The sequence below is a fragment of the Centropristis striata genome, chromosome 15 (assembly GCF_030273125.1).
Source record: "Centropristis striata isolate RG_2023a ecotype Rhode Island chromosome 15, C.striata_1.0, whole genome shotgun sequence".
NCBI lineage: Eukaryota > Metazoa > Chordata > Actinopteri > Perciformes > Serranidae > Centropristis > Centropristis striata.
In genome coordinates, this window is record NC_081531.1 from 25688487 (window position 1) to 25706944 (window position 18458).

Here is an 18458-nt window from a genome sequence, read left to right on the forward strand (position 1 = left end):
TTATTATTTATTTATTATTATTATTATGATAATTTTTTTTTATTACAGTAGGCTGATGAGAACTATGTCTATTTCTTCCAATGGTCGTATCATGTTTGCATCTTGCTAATGGGCATGTATTAGTATTATGCATAGGATTTTTTATTCAGTCAAATGTAACATTTGCTGAGTTTGTTGATTTAAAAAAAAAAACTTTATTGAAGGTTTGGACAAATAAACTCAACTTCGTATGAAAGCCACGGGCATAAGCTCTCAAATACTTTCTGAATTTCATTTTTATCTGCTACAGAGGCTGAAAAATCTATTATTTAGTAGGTGTTGAATTTCCAGAAAAACTTCAGGATTCAGGGGGTCATTTGAAAATCGAGGTTTTCCAGGCATTTTTTTCCAGGCGCTTTAGGCCTTAATAACTACTTAGCCAAGTAGTTAGCTTAACAAGCTACTTAGCTAAAAAATGGATATGGGTCATTTTTGACCCATGTTGTGCATGAGATTAGTGACACAAAAAGGGATTGTATCCAAAAAATAATAAAGGAAAACATTAAATTAGGATGTATGATGATGAAAAACAAACTAACTGAGGAAAACCTGGAATACTAAATGATGAAAATAATTTATTGCAAAGTTTTTATGTTCTATATGAACATAAAAACTCTGTCGGGTCACTTTAGACCCATGTTGTGCATCAAAGGGTTAAACGTGCTTTTCAAACCCGCTGGCAGGTTTTGGGTTTCAGTGGGTTAAGAAATAAATTAAAAAAATACAACAACAAATTCCTCAAATTTGAAAAAAAATATATGAATACAATTTGTTCCACTTCTCTTCGCATGCACTTCACAAATGAGCTGCTGCAGTTTAAGAACCGTATGTAAGCTGACTGGAACATTTCTTCCTCTCTCAGGAACTGGAACTTTCCACGGAGGATTTGCTGTTGTTGCCGTGGGGCCGCGCGAGAGCCCTGACAGACATCGGCCAGCCTGAGGTAACTAGTAGAAACAAGTTAGTTCTGAATAGCAACAGCAATCAAGTACAACCTTTTCATGATGACTGTGTCCTGGTCTCTACCTAAATTAGGCAAAATAAAATAAATCATTATTGATTACTGGTTGAGAAATGTCTGTCACAGCAACACAAAAACAGAAATAATTACAGATAAATAAATAAAATGAGATCGATAAAATAAGAATGGAATAAAAAATATTATTTTAGTCAATTTTGAAGAAAGTAAGATAATATAATATATAATATTGGCTATGAAATAAATCCTGAAATTAAAAAAAATGGCAAAAATATATAAATGTATATAAATATAGTTGTATAGTTAACTGAATCAACAAAGATTTTATTAAAAAAAGGTTGATTTTCAAATGATTACTTTTATTTCATAATTCCCCTAAAATAGATGTTTAATTATAAAATATAATTCTCCTTAAATACAATAAAGTGCTTCTTTTGAAAAACGTATTTTTTAAAATAGATTCTCTTATTTATTTAACTTTCTTGACTCATTTATACATTAACATTTACATTTCTTTCTTTTTATTTTTTTAGAGTCAAAATTGTACACACAAACGAAACATTACACAACAATATAACTTCAGAAAAAGGGTATAAAATAGTTTGACAAAAGGAGATAAATTCATTAATTATAACTGAATAAATAGATTACAATGTTAAGTGACAATAGTGACATGATTCAAATAATGGTACTTGGTGTATTAACTCAGAAATGGAAAATAAATGTAATATGTGATGCAATAATCGGTACAACATATTGATATATATTAAAGTAAATTATGATGTAATATGGGATGTGAGGTATATTATGAGGTGAAGTGGAGGAACGCGATATAACAATATATAAATATATAGTAGTTAAGAAATGTAAGTGAATTTCCTGTGTTGCTTTGTGAAACAGGAACTGAAAGAAGCACGAACGATTCTGGAGAAGATCAAAGCGTTTGAGGAGAGAACGTTTCAGTGTCTGGTTTACTACGCCTTGGGGAGGGTCCACCTTCGAGAGAACAGGTAGAGCTTCTTCTAGTCTACAACTTAGACTCTATATAAATAATGGACGTCATGACAGTGTTATTGGTTTGGGAAACAGGGAGCAGACCATATCTGGACTGTGGAGGAGCGAGAGGGATCTGATCACTGACTACAGCCTCTCTACACCTCAACCTGACTGAGAGAAGCTGCTGCTAATTCATGTTAGCATTAACTGGGATGTTAGTTTTGGCTAGCAAAAACCAAAACCAAAATCTATGTTACTTACCTGAAATAATGGAACAGCGACTCCTTAGAGTGTCTGTTAGTCCAACCAAATGCTGAACAAGACATTTTTACTGAACAAAGCGTTCAAATAAACTGTCATTAAGTGAAAATACAGTGAAAGGGTCAAAGTTATGAGACCAAACTGGATGAAAACACGGATGACAAGCAAGTTCACGGCTGTTTAAAGTCCACGTTGCCGTGGATACACATTGCTTTTCTTGTCTCCTGATGAGAGCTCGCCTTGTTAGCTACCTGTCAATCATAAGCCGTGTTTCAACTAGGGGGAAAAGTGTCCACTGGGAAAGTCTCAGGCCAGGCCCTCTCAAAAGTCCTCTCACTCTGCGTGTCTCCACTACAAGTTAGCCCCCAGAGGGATTTAGAGACTCTGGAGGTGACGTATGGTTTTCACCGTCGCTAACTGTGCACAACGTCAGCAGCTGAAAGCAGCATGGCTAATTATGCCATCTCTCTGGCAGTCTCTGCTGATCATAAACATCATGATTGTGAATTAATGACATTGCTGACCACTGACCGGTGCTTGTTGTAAACAAACAGAGATCACTAAGTGAACACCTCCTGCAGCAGCAGCACATACACACTGTACTGCTACAGAGCTAACTGCCGCTAACAGCAGCTCTTCTTAACAAGCCGGCCTCCGGCTTGTTAGCGGCTCGTTAAGAAGAGTAAGAAGGAGTCGCTGGATTTGTCTCCAGTCGCTTTCTTGAAAAAAAGTTGCTAAGGGGGTCTGAAAAGTTGCTAAATGTGAACGAGGGATGGGAATGGGAACACTGCTTAGCCGGCTTTTACAAATGGCGTGTGTTGTTGTGGTGTAGAGTACTACGTCACATCTTGCTTAGCGATCTATCCAATCAGTAACCAGGCTGTTTTCAGGGGAGAAAAAAGATCCTGCTCTTCCACAGGGACAAAAAAAGTCCCGACAAAAGCCGCTCCGGACTGCTCGTATATAAATTAGGGGCGTTTTGATGACTGAGACCCGACTTATTCTGGGTATTGCCCGGTAGTGGAAACAGCCCTAAAGTGAGCCACGCCTAAAATCATATGATTCTTTATCTTTTATCGTCTTCTAAATGGGACCATTATTTACAGGAATGTTTTTTTCTAGTGATTGAGACCATAGTGTTGTTCTGAAAAAAAATTCTGAGGTAATAAATCAAGTGAGAAGTTTACTCATTTTGTATTGAATGGACAGAAAGGCTTCTGTTCCAGCCATCAGTGACCTCTGTTTGGTAGAATGCAGGCTGAAGGCACTTCCGGAGGTTGCCGCCTGGTCTTTACCTGTTTCTGTGTCACTGATTCGCACCTTTTAAGTGTTTTTAACATTCTTCTCTCTCTTTTTTTGGACAGGTTTTCAGTTGCTCTGGAGCAGTTTTCAGATGCACTGCAGATGGTGAAGAATCGAATAACATCTGGTAAACTTACCTGGCCTTTAACTAAAGAGATTGTCAAAGAAACTGAGCCGGAGTATTTCATGGTATGTTATAATTCATTATTTTTATTGTAGGTTTCTGTCCTATGTCAGTTTTAGAAGATTACTTGACCTCTTCAATGCCAGCTTCCTTGGCAAAAACAAGGACGTTTCTCAACAGTTTCCAGATGATCTTATTTGTATTTTCTTTTCTTTTGTTAGGACATTCTGCTGCGTGATATAGAGTTCTGCAGATTTCCTCCTGTTCCAGATGCCATTTGTCGACTTGAGAAATGCCTCTACCCTTTGAAAGCTGAAATCTACTTCACAGACCCAGATTTTAAGGTATGTGGCCATACAACACAGTCAGGTTGGTACGGTTTGGAATCCAAATATTACAAATATCACTCACAGATTTAATGAACATATGCCTCTTTCATGTAGGGCTTTATTCAAATATGCTGCTGTCAGAGCTGCACTGTTGAATACCACATCGCCTGTTGGAAGACCCTCAAGACATCATCCTTTTCAGAAAAGAATGAAAAGGTACAACTTTCTTTTTTAACGTACTCCAAGATTGAATGCCATTTTTCACTTTGCAAAGAGCTGTAGCTCTCCTCCAGTGGAGTATTGATGCCACGCCACAAAATAACAATTTACTATAAAAAAAAGTTTTTTTTTAATGTTGTAACAGTATGATTGGAGCCCGACTGAAGTGGGATTTTTGAGACTGACGCCGATACTGATTTTAGAGGGGAAATAAATCGATAACCGATATAGTAAAACATTTTTAGCTGGAATGCAAATAGACTGTTTTTATATGGATTGTGCCTTTTTTCACCACTCTAAGAAAGTACTTCTATGGGAACATTTGCAAACATAAAACTTTATTAAATATTATTTCACATTGTTATACATTATAATACATTACACAAACAATGTATTACGTCAATTCCATAAATGTTTACTGAGAAATAGAAATAAAATGGATAGCTAAATAAACATTACTGTTCCATTTCAGTCAGTTGCTACTATTTAAAAAAAAAATGAAAGCTAAAACCATTTCTAAATCATGGTAAGCAATGTTTTGCTGCATTATATATTATGTTAAACAAAAAGGTGTCATAAAGGCACATATTCATGCATATACACAGATCCCTATTGGCCTTTTATAGGACAATATTGGCTGATAATATCAATCAACTGATATATACAGTGCTTACAAATTAATTAGACCACCTGTCATGAAAACGAGAAAACCGAAATCTTTCAGAAATCTTTCAGAGCTTGTTTAAAACTAAATTGTATTCATTTTTTTATTTGGCAAATAACAAATTGAATTCACCTTTTAATACCCAATAATAAAACTTTGTTATTATAACTTAATCATTTTATATGTTAAAATGTGTTCTAACATAAAAACATCTTTTATAATGTGGACCATCATGTTCTGACAAACTTTTTTACCATGATGCTGACCTGCTGGTTGTTCCCATAGTTCCTTGTGCTGCTTCCACTCTAAGTTCTAATTTCTCTATAGGATTTTCTGCAAGAGTCGTGTTTGACTCCAGACTGTGTCGGCCAAATCTGTAGTATTAAGATCATTGGTCCGACGGGGTTGTTGAAGTGTAAGGTAAGATGATTCTCTGCAGGTGATGTGACAACTTTTTACAGTCACTTTGCTCATGAGTCACAGTGTTAACCTTGAATTCCTTTCTCTCTTCAGTTTGAAGCTGCCATCACCAAACCACAGATGCCAAAGAAGCCCAAAGTAAATCAGAAATGTACAAGGTAAGTCAAAAAAGAGAGTTCCTGCAGGTGATGGGTGTCCCTGTTAATACTGAGGCCCCGTTTACACTAGGACGATTGCGGGTAAAAATGATAAAATATTTTATTGGAAGTGCCTTTTCTTTAGACGGTGAAGGTGTTTTTGGGGCTTTAAAACGCAAAAATCTAAAACCAGCCTCCAGAGTGTAAAACTGTAATCCGCTCCACCGTAGCGTGTCGTCTACACTGCCAAGACACAAAACTCTGATCAGATCTGCTCACGTCAGGTACGCGTTTACGTTACATACATGCTCCAGTACAGGGAAATAACCAAACGTGGATTATTTCCATGCGTCGGACCTTCAAGCTGCTCTGGCAGCTCTAATAAACTTACAGGAGTCTTTCTACCAAATGGACAGGATATGTACAGATAGTATTAATGAACAGAGAAGGAATGGAAGGAATTACCTCTATCACATTTTGGATGCACCAATTGGTGGGAGGCGAGCCAGACGGCTTTGGACGAGACCTGGGAGATCTAGTGGATGGTGGAGAACTTTGTGGAAGGAGTAGCTGATGAAAATGTGTGGCGTGAAAACTTCCACATGCCCAAAGATGCTCTTATCGCTTTAAGTGATGCCGCCTGGCATGCATACCCAATCCAATTCACACACTTAAGCGTCACCGTATGCAGCAGATTTCCTTCTGAAAAAACTTGTCTAAACGCGGAATAAAAAGTGAAGACGCAACGCAACTTTTGCGTCTTCTGTTCAGACTGTCATCATGTAAACGTAGCCTTAGTCCGTCTCTATTAATCAGTTACATGTAATCTGTGTGTTTGTGTGGTATATGTGTGTATACACATATATATATATATATATATATATATATATAAATAAACTCACCTGGCAGCTTTCAAAACGCTCATGGATCTCTGTATTGACGGCTACACTCCTCATGGTCTCCTGACACGTCTGAGGGAACAAAAAAGTGAGAGGATAGTATTTCATGTTAAACACAATCTAAAAATGTTCATATCCATTTTTGTTTACATTTAAATGTATTGATTTATAGTTATACCCTCCACTGAACAATGCATCAGGCAACATTTTGTAGAATGAACTTTGTGGAAGGAGTAGCTGATGAAAATGTGTGGCATGAAAACTTCCACATGCCCAAAGATGCTCTTATCGCTTTAAGTGATGCCGCCTGGCATGCATACCCAATCCAATTAAACACATTTTAGCGTCACCGTATGCACGCAGATTTCCTCCTGAAAACGCTCGTCTAAACTCGGAATAAAAAGCGATGACGCCACTTTTGCATCTTCTGTTCAGACAGTCATCATGTAAACAAAGCCCAAGTTAACACTGAGTCTGAAAAGGTCATTATTAAGCAAAACATTTCTCGATACAAACTACTTATCAGAGTTGATTCAAATAAGTCACAGATGTTTAATTAGTCGTGCTTCCATCAACAAATTCATTACTTCACTTGCATGACTGGTCAGCTGTTTCCGCTCTGTCAGAAAACCCAGGAGAAGACGAGAGAGAAGCGGTTTCTGCTGACATGAAAGAACAATTGGAAGTTGCCCAACTGAGTCCAAATTCCTAAAGGCTTCTCTACATTTTCCCTCGTGGGTGGCCAAAGTTGTCCGATTAGCAACCTTTTGTTTGTTGATTTTTCTCTTGTGCAATCTCTACTTATTTGACTGTAAACTGACGGATTATCCAGAGAGAGGAGTGTGTTCAGTGGCAGACTCTTCTCCCAGTCCAGCTCCACCAATGGACTCAAAAACTCTTTGGTCATTCCCTGGACATCTCTGCAAATGTCTAATTCCTCTGCACATATTTAAGTTTCTCTGCACATGCCTAATTTATCTGCACATTATTTAATGTTTAAAATCAAATGTTTAATTTTCCTGCAAAAGTTTAATATTTTTTTTTACAAAGGTTTTAATTCAAATTGAGATTCATCATAGGTAAATTATTTCTAGGTTAATTTTAATTGTAATGTATGTATAATGTATTTTTAATGTATGTATGCAAGCTGCTACCGGATTCTTGAATAGCCTACAGGAATACATTAACTACACTGCCATCTTCTGACCAGAGTATGTTTCTGCAGCTTTGATCTAACCCAGTTGATGGTAACCTCCTTCAATGGAAACGCGGCTCGTGACGTGTGAATTTTGTTCATTATTAATTGTTGACAAGCAGTTTATTTCTAATTAACAGCATTTGTCTCTCTCTGTTTTGTTTTCAGTCTGAAAAAGTTAAAATCAAAGGAAGAACACAGACTCAAGAGGAAGCAGCATAAGCAGTCATTTCAAGAAAAACAGGCGATCAACGAAGAGATTCTGCAGCAGAAAGAAGACTCTGCAACACAACAGAGTCAACAGAAAGGTACCGCCTCGTCTTGGATTTCTTACTGTGGAATTGGTTGATTTGATTTCATAATTTTTAAATTAGTACGCTATTCAATATTTATTTGTAATTTCTAAAAAAACTTCTAGGACAGACAGCTGTATTAAGCAAGCATTTCTAATTTCTCATTTTTATATGGAATAGTGGCTAATTGGAAACATATTACTTTTACTTATTCCTTTACTGAACCAGATTTGGGTGCAGGCAGTCAGCAGCCAGCAGTAGTTTCAACTGTGATTATTACAAATGTTGATGGCATCTTTCTTTGTGTTGTCAGCTTGGTTGGTCTACAGGGATCGAGTTCTTCTTCAGATCAACCAGCACCTTGAGCTGCTGAGAGAGGAGAAGGGCCTCCATGTGTCAGCCCTGACCGGCTGTCTGAAGCCCTGGCTGGAGCTGGACTCGTCCAGGGGGAGCCTGGTGGCCGACAGGCTCCTGAACTGGCAACAGGAGCAGCTGGAGACTCTGGGTCAGGTGGTGGATCTGCTACTGGAGAGAAAGAACCGGGTCTGGGCTCGTGTCCTTGTGCAGCTGCTCAGTAGCTGTCAGGATATAAATCCTAAACTCAACAACTGGGCGTGCCAGCTCAACGATGCAGGTCAGCGTTTATCATGTTACTGTAAAGCCCATCGGTTAAAGTTCTCCGTCGCTACCACGGATTTCCCTCATTTGTAGTTCACAGAGGCCACTTATCAGATCAATAGCCGTGTTTCCTTTAGAGGGAAGAGTGACCGCTAGGGGAAAAAGTTGTCATTGGGAAAGTCTCAGGCTACGCCCTCTCAAAAGCCCGCTCACTCTGCGTGTCTCCATTACAAATTTAGAGACTCCGGACGTAACGTATGGTTTTCGATCGTGGCGTTATCGCTTAGTGGCAATTTCGACCGTAATCACATACGCATACGATGGAATAAACACAGGAGGTGCAACTGTTGCAAATCAAAAGCAGCATGGCTTATTATACACAGAGTCTCCGCTGATCATAAACATCTTGATCGTGAATTAACGATATCACTAACTGTGCACAGAGTGTCTGGTGCTTGTTGTAAACAAACAGACAAACATAGTCTTTTTAGATTTTTCAGATTAATGTCAACGATGGAGGAAACAAAAGACATCGCTCAGACAAGCATATTGAAGTACATTGCTCTGTGTGACATTTTGCAAACTTTCAAGTCAAGGCAATATATAGCACCAAATCACAATCCATGTTCTTCAGGCATTCAGGGCTGTGAGATTTGTCCCGTTTGTCCTAGTGGAGCTGCCTTACCTTGCTGTCTAATCAGCGAAGTCGCTCAACCAATCATATACGGTACAATGGTGATTGACATGCCCACCAAGGCCCGCCCCCTTACTGACGAAAACCGGCCACTAAAACAAAAACACTCACGCTCGAGCGGAGGAAAGTTTTGCGAGCGAGTAGAGGAGAGCGGATCCGTGCGCACGCGGCTGTAGTGCAAGTAAAATTTCAGTCAGAAGATTTTTTTTTAACTTTAATCCATGGAAAAAAAAAAAGGTGTCTGTGGTAAGGCACAGGGGTTAATGTTAGTAACTAGTTGTAAAGTCTGACCAAGTTCTTGCTGCTCTCTGCAGGTTTGAATGCGGCCAAATCCTTCATTGACCGCTACGAGGGACACTTGGAGCAGCTGGATCTGGGTTTCCTGCTCAACTTTGGCCCGTTGCAGGACGTGATTATAGAGAAGCTCGGTACTAGGCCGGAGCTTTTTTCAAGCATTGGCTTGACTGTGACTGAATACCTAAAACAGGCCTCAGCACATGACGCAAGACTCTTTATCTGGACTCTGGAGGAGCATAGAGACGGGTATCTATCCTGCAGCGCTATACTGGATGAATATTTTGATATGATGGGTGCGTACATTCAACTGGACTAATATTTGACATGAAGGCTTGTTCATGTGTTGCTGGTGATTTGAATTCATATTTTCTGTTTTTCAGATGGACATTGTTCAGTCTTAAAAAAGTCTGATGAAAATCAAAATGTAAGTCCTAAGAAATTTCATAGTTTTTCTGTTTATTACACTAGTTTATGTGGTGACTGACTTCAATCCAAAGTGGACTAGTTTGACAGTTTTGGGAAATACACTTTCATGCGTTTTCACAACCCAAAGTTTAGTCGGTTTTAATCGGACTCTGTCGGTTAAATCCTTGTTGCAGTTCATTTAGTTGCTTGTGAATGCTCCAATCGTACTCTGGTGTGGACCAAAACAACCGTAGTTGTGCTAGTGCAGTTCGATTCACTCAATGTAATCCAACCCAGTTAAAGGAAATGAACCAAAACGCTAATTTGTCATTACAGAATTATGAACATGTTGCTCAAAATAACGTAATATTTCCTTGGTGGTAGCAGCAGATGGTGGTAGGAGCATCAAGGCTCTCCTTCTGATTCTACAGCTGTCTGATGGCAGCACATCGTCTTGATTATGTCATCAGAGTGAAATAGGCGGGGCTGTCACAATTTCCAGCCCTCCACCTTCCTACACGCCCCTCTGCGTGTTTTAGTTTTATTTGGTCCTCTTACATTTCTGCACTGAGAAAGAAACCAGACTAAATACAAAACCAACCAAATTCATCAATTTGACTCTGATTTGAACCAAAAAAAACAGACTTGGGTTGTTACAGCGACCTAATTGCTTTCTGGCCGAGAGTTGGATGAGACAATCCATACCAGTGTGTGTTTGTGTGGTAAAAATGTAATTTTATGTGCAAAATGGTGGATATTCCATGCCATTTTTGTATTGTATTTATGCATGAAAAGCAGGTTGTATTTATGTTCAGGATACTCTCAAACTCACAGACTCGTGAAAATATATTGGGTTGACTTTGAGAGGCTATAAAAAAAAAATCTTTAAAAGTCAAATGCAAAAAAGATACCTGCAGCCTGACTCCAGGTTACAAAAGCAACAAAATCACCTACTAGAGACTCTAAAGCTGACTTATCAACACGTTATTTATCTCCTTTGGTCAACCTGCTGTAAATTGTATTTCCCAAAATGTCAAATCATCCCTTTTAGAGTGATTTTATAACCTTGTGAATTTGCCTGATCACTCATTCAATCTGTCTTATTTCCAGAATTCTCCTATGAAGACTCGAGGCCGGAAAAAGAAGCAGAAAGAGCAAAAGGTGATGAGTCTGACTAGCAGTTTTTAAAAACAAAAAATCTATCTTCCATGGAGCGTAACTCTGAAGTGTTTCCTCTCCCTCTTCCTCTCAGGGTGTTTTTGTTTTGCCAACCCTGAGAGCTCTACCTCACAGAGAAGAATTGGACCAAGACTATTTTGAGGATGAATCTTTGTAAGTGCTCATCCTCTACTTTGGACATCTAGTCTGTATGTGTTTTTGTGAATATAGCAAGTGTTTTAATAATGATAATAATTAGGGCTGCAACTAACGATTATCTTCATCATCGATTAATCTGTCGGTTATTTAAACTATTAATGGATTAGTTGTTTGGTCAATAAAATGTATAAAAATTTCAATCAGTGTTTCCCAAACCACAAGATGACCTCCTCAGATCTCTTGTTTTGTCCACAAACCAAACAGATATTCAGTTTATTGTCATAAAGGAACAAAGAAACCAGAAATATTCACATTGAAGAAGCTGAAATCAGAGAATTTGGACTTTTGTCTTTAAAAAATCTGCTCAAACCAATTAATAGATTATCAAAATAGTTGAAATAATAATCGATTATTGTTCGTTTAATCGATTAATTGTTGCAGCTCTAATAATAATAATAATGCATTTTATTTATGGGTGCATTTCACGTCACTCAAGGTACCTTATTAACACAGCAAATAACATTAGATAAAAACAGATCAAAATCAGCTACATAAAAACAACAAACACCTGATGTGAGACTGGCATGGACAAACAGAAAAGGCATGTGAGTTTTGAGCTGTGATTTGAAGGTGGAGAGTGAGATGATGTCATGGGTGGGAGAGAGTTCCAGGATGGTGGGGCTAAAATGCCGCACGGCTAAAAGCTCCGGACCCCATTGAAGAGAGTCGGGCAGGAGGAGTAGTGAGGAGGAGCATCGGAGGGTCCTGGAGGGTCCTGGAGGGTGTGTACGAGATCATAAGGTTAGGAAGAGCCTTGAAAGTGAGAAGAAGTATCTACGGAGCGGTATTTGACAAGTAGCCAGTGCAGTTGCTGGAGGACAGGAGTGATTTATGGAGGGGTCTGGTGATGGTCCAGGCAGCTGAGTTCTGGACCACTTGGAGTTCATGAAGGAGCTTGAGATTGAGAGGACAGGTAGACCAGAAATGAGGGAATTGCAAAAGTCTAAAGGGAAGGCCTAAATAAAACATTTGAATGTTCAACAGATCATTCCTTGACCCTGGTGATCCGTTCAGTGTACCGAGTCACCTTCGAGACCAAGTGGCCGATTTTGAGGAGCAGTACAACAGCACCAGACACGGAAGTCACTATAAAAAGATTTTGGACAACAACCCAGACTCAACAAAAGAGAGTTTGTATGAGTAAGTGCACGCTGCGGTTTATTAGTGCATTGTTAATATGCTTAGTTAATTTCAGCCCTGCCTATAATCTGTGGTCTCTCTCTGCAGCTACTTTGTTCTGATCCTGGAGGAGCACGGTCCGCTCGTAGCAGAGGACCCTCTGCTGGTGGGTGAACTGGGGAATTTCCCCCCCGAGGCTCAGCTAAAGATCCAGGAGGCGGGCGGCTTCGAGGCCTTCCTCCTCGACTCCCTTCGCTTCATAAAGATGGGGAGGTGCATCGGCCTGATGAAGCACGCAGTCTGCCTGCAGCAGGCCGGACATGGAGCCAGCCTCGATGACCTGGATGAAATAGACTTGGACACTGCCTCTCCTGTTTTGGATGCGACTCATTCATCTGCATTCATGAACTATCTGGACGGTTTTTCAACTGCACATACTGACTCCTATCCCATCCTCCCAAATCCTTATGTAACACCTCCGCTCGGCCAGTCCGCTGCTGCAGACGCTCTGACAGGGATTCCCTTTTACCAGTGGACTAATGGTGACTATCAGCAGCAACCCCATTACTTTATACCTAATGGCTACGGGGAGCTGGATCTTCCTACCAGTGATGGTGATGATTTGGAAACTTCTTCAGTGACGACTGACGAAGGCTTTTGGAAGAAACATGCATCTGTGCAGGTTAATACCAAACATTTTAAACATCCCCTCCATTCATGTTAAACACATACAGAGCTTATCACATTTATTAGACCACCTGTCATAAAAACTAGAAAAGATAATATTTTAGAAATCTTTCAGAAGCTTGTTTAAAACTAAAATAATTGCTCACTGGGCTTCTCTGAGCAGTCAGAAATGGATCAAGCTAAACATTCAACCACTAAAACTCATTTTTCTGTTCAGAAATGCAAGTAAATCACTATAATCTGACATCTTAATAAAGAAATAATGTGCTTTACTATTTTTACAGTTTTGTAAAACAGTACATTTGAAAGTTGATGGATAACAATAACAATAATATTTTAGCATTTAAAATATCATTTAGGTTGAAGAGCTTCTACATAGTGGTGTATTAACCATTACAGAAAGCTAAAAAATGATTTAGGTAATTATTAATGCTATTATTTTAGGACTGCTGTGGCATAAACCAGTGGGCTAATACATTTGTTAAGCACTGTGTATACATTTCTGTACTTTGAATAATAATTTAATGTTTGTTTCACAAAAATATCTCAATATCTTGTTGCTCCTTCTTCATTATGAATGTGAAATCATAGAAGGATGCTTCGAATGTCTGTCGTCATATTCTAACACCTCCAGTTTGTACACTAATAGTGAATTTTTCCTTAATACAGTGAAAGAGCAACTGTAGAAAAAAAATTCTACTTTGAACGAGCACTTAATTGACCACATCCAACATTCTACAAAATGTTGCCTGATGCATTGTTCAGTGGAGGGGAACTATAAATCAATACATTTAAATGTAAATAACAAAAATGGATATGAACATTTTTAGATTGTGTTTAACATGAAATACTATCCTCTCACTTTTTTGTTCCCTCAGACGTGTCAGGAGACCATGAGGAGTGTAGCCGTCAATACAGAGATCCATGATCGTTTTGAAAGCTGCCAGGTGAGTTTATATATATATATGTGTATGTATATATGTATACACACATATACCACACAAACACACAGATTACATGTAACTGATTAATAGAGACGGACTAAGGCTACGTTTACATGATGACAGTCTGAACAGAAGACGCAAAAGTTGCGTTGCGTCTTCACTTTTTATTCTGTGTTTAGACAAGTTTTTTCAGGAGGAAATCTGCTGCATACGGTGACGCTAAAGTGTGTGAATGTGATTGGGTATGCATGCCAGGCGGCATCACTTAAAGCCATAAGAGCATCTTTAGGCATGTGGAAGTTTTCACGCCACGCATTTTCATCAGCTACTCCTTCCACAAAGTTCTCCACCATCCACTAGATCTCCCAGGTCTCGTCCAAAGCCGTCTGGCTCGCCTCCGACTAATTGGTGCATCCAAAGCGGAGCGTATTCAAGTTTTCCACTCTGGAGGGTGTTTTCAGTTTTTACCCGCAAGCGTCCTCGTGTAAACGGGGCCTGAATCTGAATACAGATACTTTCGGACCTCTTCGGGTGCGCTGATAACGATGGTTGATAATGGTGATATTTATTTGGCTTATCCAGAAACATTCAATTTCCCCCGAAAAATACAGCAGCCCCCATTGTTTCAGTGAGGAGATGAAAGTGACAGATGTGGTAAAACAGCTAATTCACCGGCGTTGGCATCCATTCGCAGACTCTGGTAAACTTGAAGTTAACGTACACAGTAAAAACAATATACGGTTTCAAAGTATAAGAGGTTAGACTCTAGTTTCACACCGCTTCATTAACTGGAAACCTAACATGTTGTACAGTGAGAGAACATTGTTTTAAGCAGAATGAGCGCCCATTCAGGAGACAGGGCTGCTCAAAGTTGTCCAGAATTGAATGTCTATGCCTCCTAAAGGCACGGATCTCTTATTAATAAATAAACAAAATGCAAGGGTTCTCAGGTGACCAAAAAGCTTGTCAATTGGCACATTTCTCTTCTTTGTGTTAAGGTTCTCTTTCACATATAAAGTCTGAGGTGAAGTTGCAACATTGGTTTGCTTCCAGGCTGTACTTTATCAAGCATTGCATACAGATGTCCTCCGTCTGTTGGACAAAATATGTGAGGGAAAGAGCTGATTCTTTCTGGGACTTGAATGCTCTGTTGGTGGAGTCTTTTCACTTTTTGTTGCAGCGTTGATCCGCTTTGGGATTGAATCCATTAGCCACCATTTATATACTAAATAATTTGACTATGTTGTTTTTATGTGTAGCCACAAACAACTGTGTTATGTGACCATCTGACCATATTTTCGATAAGAGCCTTTACTTCATCATAAGACCACTGTTATGGCCTGTTCTTTGTCTTTCATTTGAACTGTGCCATCTTTAACAGGGCTCTACTTGACTCACATGTTAGAAATGGTCCAAATCATTATACAACAGTCGCCAAATGGCTGACTCAGTCATTTTTATAAATAACAAAAGTAACAAAAACATTCTAATCCTAACGTGAGTCAAGCAGAGCCCTGTTAAAGATGGCACAGTTGAAGTCTGAAATGAAGGATAAAGAACAGGCCATAACGTAGTCAAAGACTGTATGAATGCCCTGTACTGCATGTTGCCTCCATGTCTAGTGAAAGAAAAGAACTGCCACTCAGTATACAGCCCTAGAGTCTAACTGCAGTAACTACATTTTTGGTCAAAATTGAGTTATAACTAAAAATGAACTCCTTGATGTCTGTTTTATCTTGGACAAAGTCTTAGATTTCAAATTTGCTTTATTTCATTATATAAAAACCACAAAATCCAACTCAAAACCAAGCAGTAATTGCACTTACCACGGTCCGCTTTGGATATATATACTAATTTAAACATAAAAATAATAGAAATTATAAGTTTATTTGAAAGGGAAATTATTATCTAGATAGTGATGAAGTAAAAAAGTGAGATAGACTTAAATATAACATTACTTTATAATATTAAGTCTAAAATACACAAATCTTTGAATAGTTGTTCAACACAATACACTGATAACAAAATCAATTTGAAAATGTTTTTACTGAAAACAAAATATAAAAAGCTGAAAGAAGACAACATTGTAGTTACTGCACTCTGTTTATCATTTCTATTAGAACCTTTTACAGCAATGCAGTAACTACGTTTTTGGGGTCAAAGGTCAAATAAATCTTTTTTTTTAGCATAAGAATGACATCAATACATGTAGAAATAAGTGTCATATCACTTACCTACATAAAACCAATTAGGCCGGCCAGTTAAAACGAGTTAAAAAAACTTTAAATCAGTTTTTCTCAGTTTTACCTTTTTCATAGTTACTACAGTTAGACTTTGTAGGGCAGAATAGCCCTTCCCACTATTACAGCTGGCAATCATCTTTTCATCATCTGATCTGGCTGATAGAGAAATAATTACTTCCAGCATTGTTTTCATATTATTTCAGTCAGAAAGAAAAGAAAAGATTTATATGACCTCAACAAAAATAAGCAAATTCTAAGAATATAATTTTGTAAACAAGACAAAAAATTCCTTTAACAACCACGTTCCAACATTTTGGTCCGCAAACCGTACTCTGGTGCACTCGGAATCAAACCTGGTCCCATATTTTTATTTTTTCAAAAACCAAACGGACTCTCAGACAAAATGCAGCAAGGTTTGTTTCAAGTGGATCAAACAGCTCAGGCGTGATAACTCCTTAAGTTATCCTTTACTGAGTTTTGTTGTTTGTTCTTGCAGGGTGACATCACCAAAAAACAAAAGAGCATCAACCTGTTGGAGCAGCAGATAAAGGAAATGTCTGAAGGCTGTGACAGGGTCAGCACCAGGCACAAAGAAGACCTCGCCGTCCTCGAGGAAGATGTTCAGAAGATCGTTGTGAATGTACAAGTACGTGGTTATAATAAGAGGGAATTGATCAAATGAAACTTTACTGATGCCCAGAGGAGGACTAACTGTTATTGGTTGTTCTCTGTTGTCAAGGTTACCAATAAGGAGCTGGCACTGTTCCAGCAGAAGCTGGAAGAGGAGGTGAAGAAGGACCAGAAGGAGAAGAAAGCAAACCAGGAAGGACTGAAGTCCCTGAAGGTGAAGATAGAAGACCTGCTGGAGCAACACGGGAGGTGAGACTGAGTCACTCTTATTAAAGCATCTTGAAAAAGAACTTGCTTTATTCATTCACAAGTAATTTGTAAAGATCAGTACTTTAAATCAATTCTTCTCTCAGCAGTTCACTGTAAACAAAACACGGGAGTGATCAATTTTTTTTATTTTTTGTTCATTCAAATTCTCAGGGCATACATAAATCAGCAGTTATTTCCATGTTTAAGTAAACAAACTATGTTATATATTGGGTATAAAAGTCTAAAAACTTTTTTTATTTAATAATGATTACAATAATAATAAATAAAATAAATAAATACAAAATACAATTAACAGATAATAAATAATAAGAATCATAACATTTGTGTCTTTTTCAGTCTCACCCGAAGCATCCGAGAGAAGAAAACCTGCTTTGACACAAAGCTGAGTGATTTCCTTGAGTTGAGGTAAGTGGTGAGCAATTAAATGGATAATGAGACCTAAACTTAAAAAAAAAAAAAGCCTTCCGGACTTTTGTGTTCACGTCTTTATCTTATTGTTTCTTCTCAGCAATCAGTCAGCAGCTGAGAAAATGAGTCTGGAGGACGAGATCAAACGCTGCAAGGCCTCCATCACCTCCGCCACCAGGAGGTCTCGCACAGCTCAGGTAGGCTGAACACTCATTCTATTTAGTTTGTTCTTGTCTTGACATTTAGTTGAGTGACACTCTGAATATTCACAGAAATGGGCACATTTGAAGTTTATCAGTATGAAAAATGGTACTTGGTGTTTATATGGAAATATAGTACAATGTTTCCCCTAGTTTACAGTCTTGGCGGGTAGGGAGACATATTTTCCAATGCGCATGCCCCCCAGGGGGAAAAAAAGTAAAATTTAACTTAAATGCATCAATCTTGTGCACTTTGAGAGCTTAACACAAACAGCAAACTCCTCACACAACATTTTTCACAGTCGGGAGATACCGTGACATTGAATCTTTATGCCCCCTGGACAATTAGTTTTTTTAATAAAAAGCCCAAATTTGGTGCCTCTCACACATTCTGATGCCACTATTCCATCATGTACACTGACCTTAATCATTGCAGATTTTATTAATTATTGTAAAGAGAGAATAAGTGTTATTCCAAGTTTTATTTAAGGCATCTGATGTTGACAGTCTTCTTGTAAATTCTGTGGTGGATTCTGTTAACACACCGTGCTCTTATTCTGAAAGCTGCATGTGTTTAGCGACAGGAAGTAATTCAGATCCTTATTCACAGTTGAGCTTTTTGTGTTTAAAGCAACATTAATTGTAAGCTAATGTTAGCTCGTAGCTACCAAACGGTGAATGCAGCAGTGTGTTTGGCCCTCGGTAAACC

The 18458-nt window shown here is 38.5% G+C and overlaps 1 protein-coding gene across 2 annotated transcripts in view; it reads left to right on the forward strand.

The window, feature by feature from the left end:
• Positions 1–18458, forward strand: part of ttc3 (tetratricopeptide repeat domain 3) — a 40175-nt gene that overhangs the window by 14336 nt on the left and 7381 nt on the right. For both annotated transcript variants that reach the window (XM_059351618.1, XM_059351619.1), the window contains 20 exons: positions 902–982; positions 1919–2028; positions 3640–3766; positions 3923–4045; positions 4145–4246; positions 5241–5333; positions 5427–5491; positions 7733–7872; positions 8171–8491; positions 9484–9759; positions 9847–9890; positions 10982–11032; positions 11124–11203; positions 12233–12388; positions 12476–13049; positions 13933–14001; positions 16738–16887; positions 16981–17120; positions 17478–17546; positions 17650–17746. In XM_059351618.1, the coding sequence (XP_059207601.1) occupies positions 902–982; positions 1919–2028; positions 3640–3766; positions 3923–4045; positions 4145–4246; positions 5241–5333; positions 5427–5491; positions 7733–7872; positions 8171–8491; positions 9484–9759; positions 9847–9890; positions 10982–11032; positions 11124–11203; positions 12233–12388; positions 12476–13049; positions 13933–14001; positions 16738–16887; positions 16981–17120; positions 17478–17546; positions 17650–17746 (2868 nt within the window). The remainder of the gene's footprint in view (positions 1–901; positions 983–1918; positions 2029–3639; positions 3767–3922; positions 4046–4144; positions 4247–5240; positions 5334–5426; positions 5492–7732; positions 7873–8170; positions 8492–9483; positions 9760–9846; positions 9891–10981; positions 11033–11123; positions 11204–12232; positions 12389–12475; positions 13050–13932; positions 14002–16737; positions 16888–16980; positions 17121–17477; positions 17547–17649; positions 17747–18458) is intronic.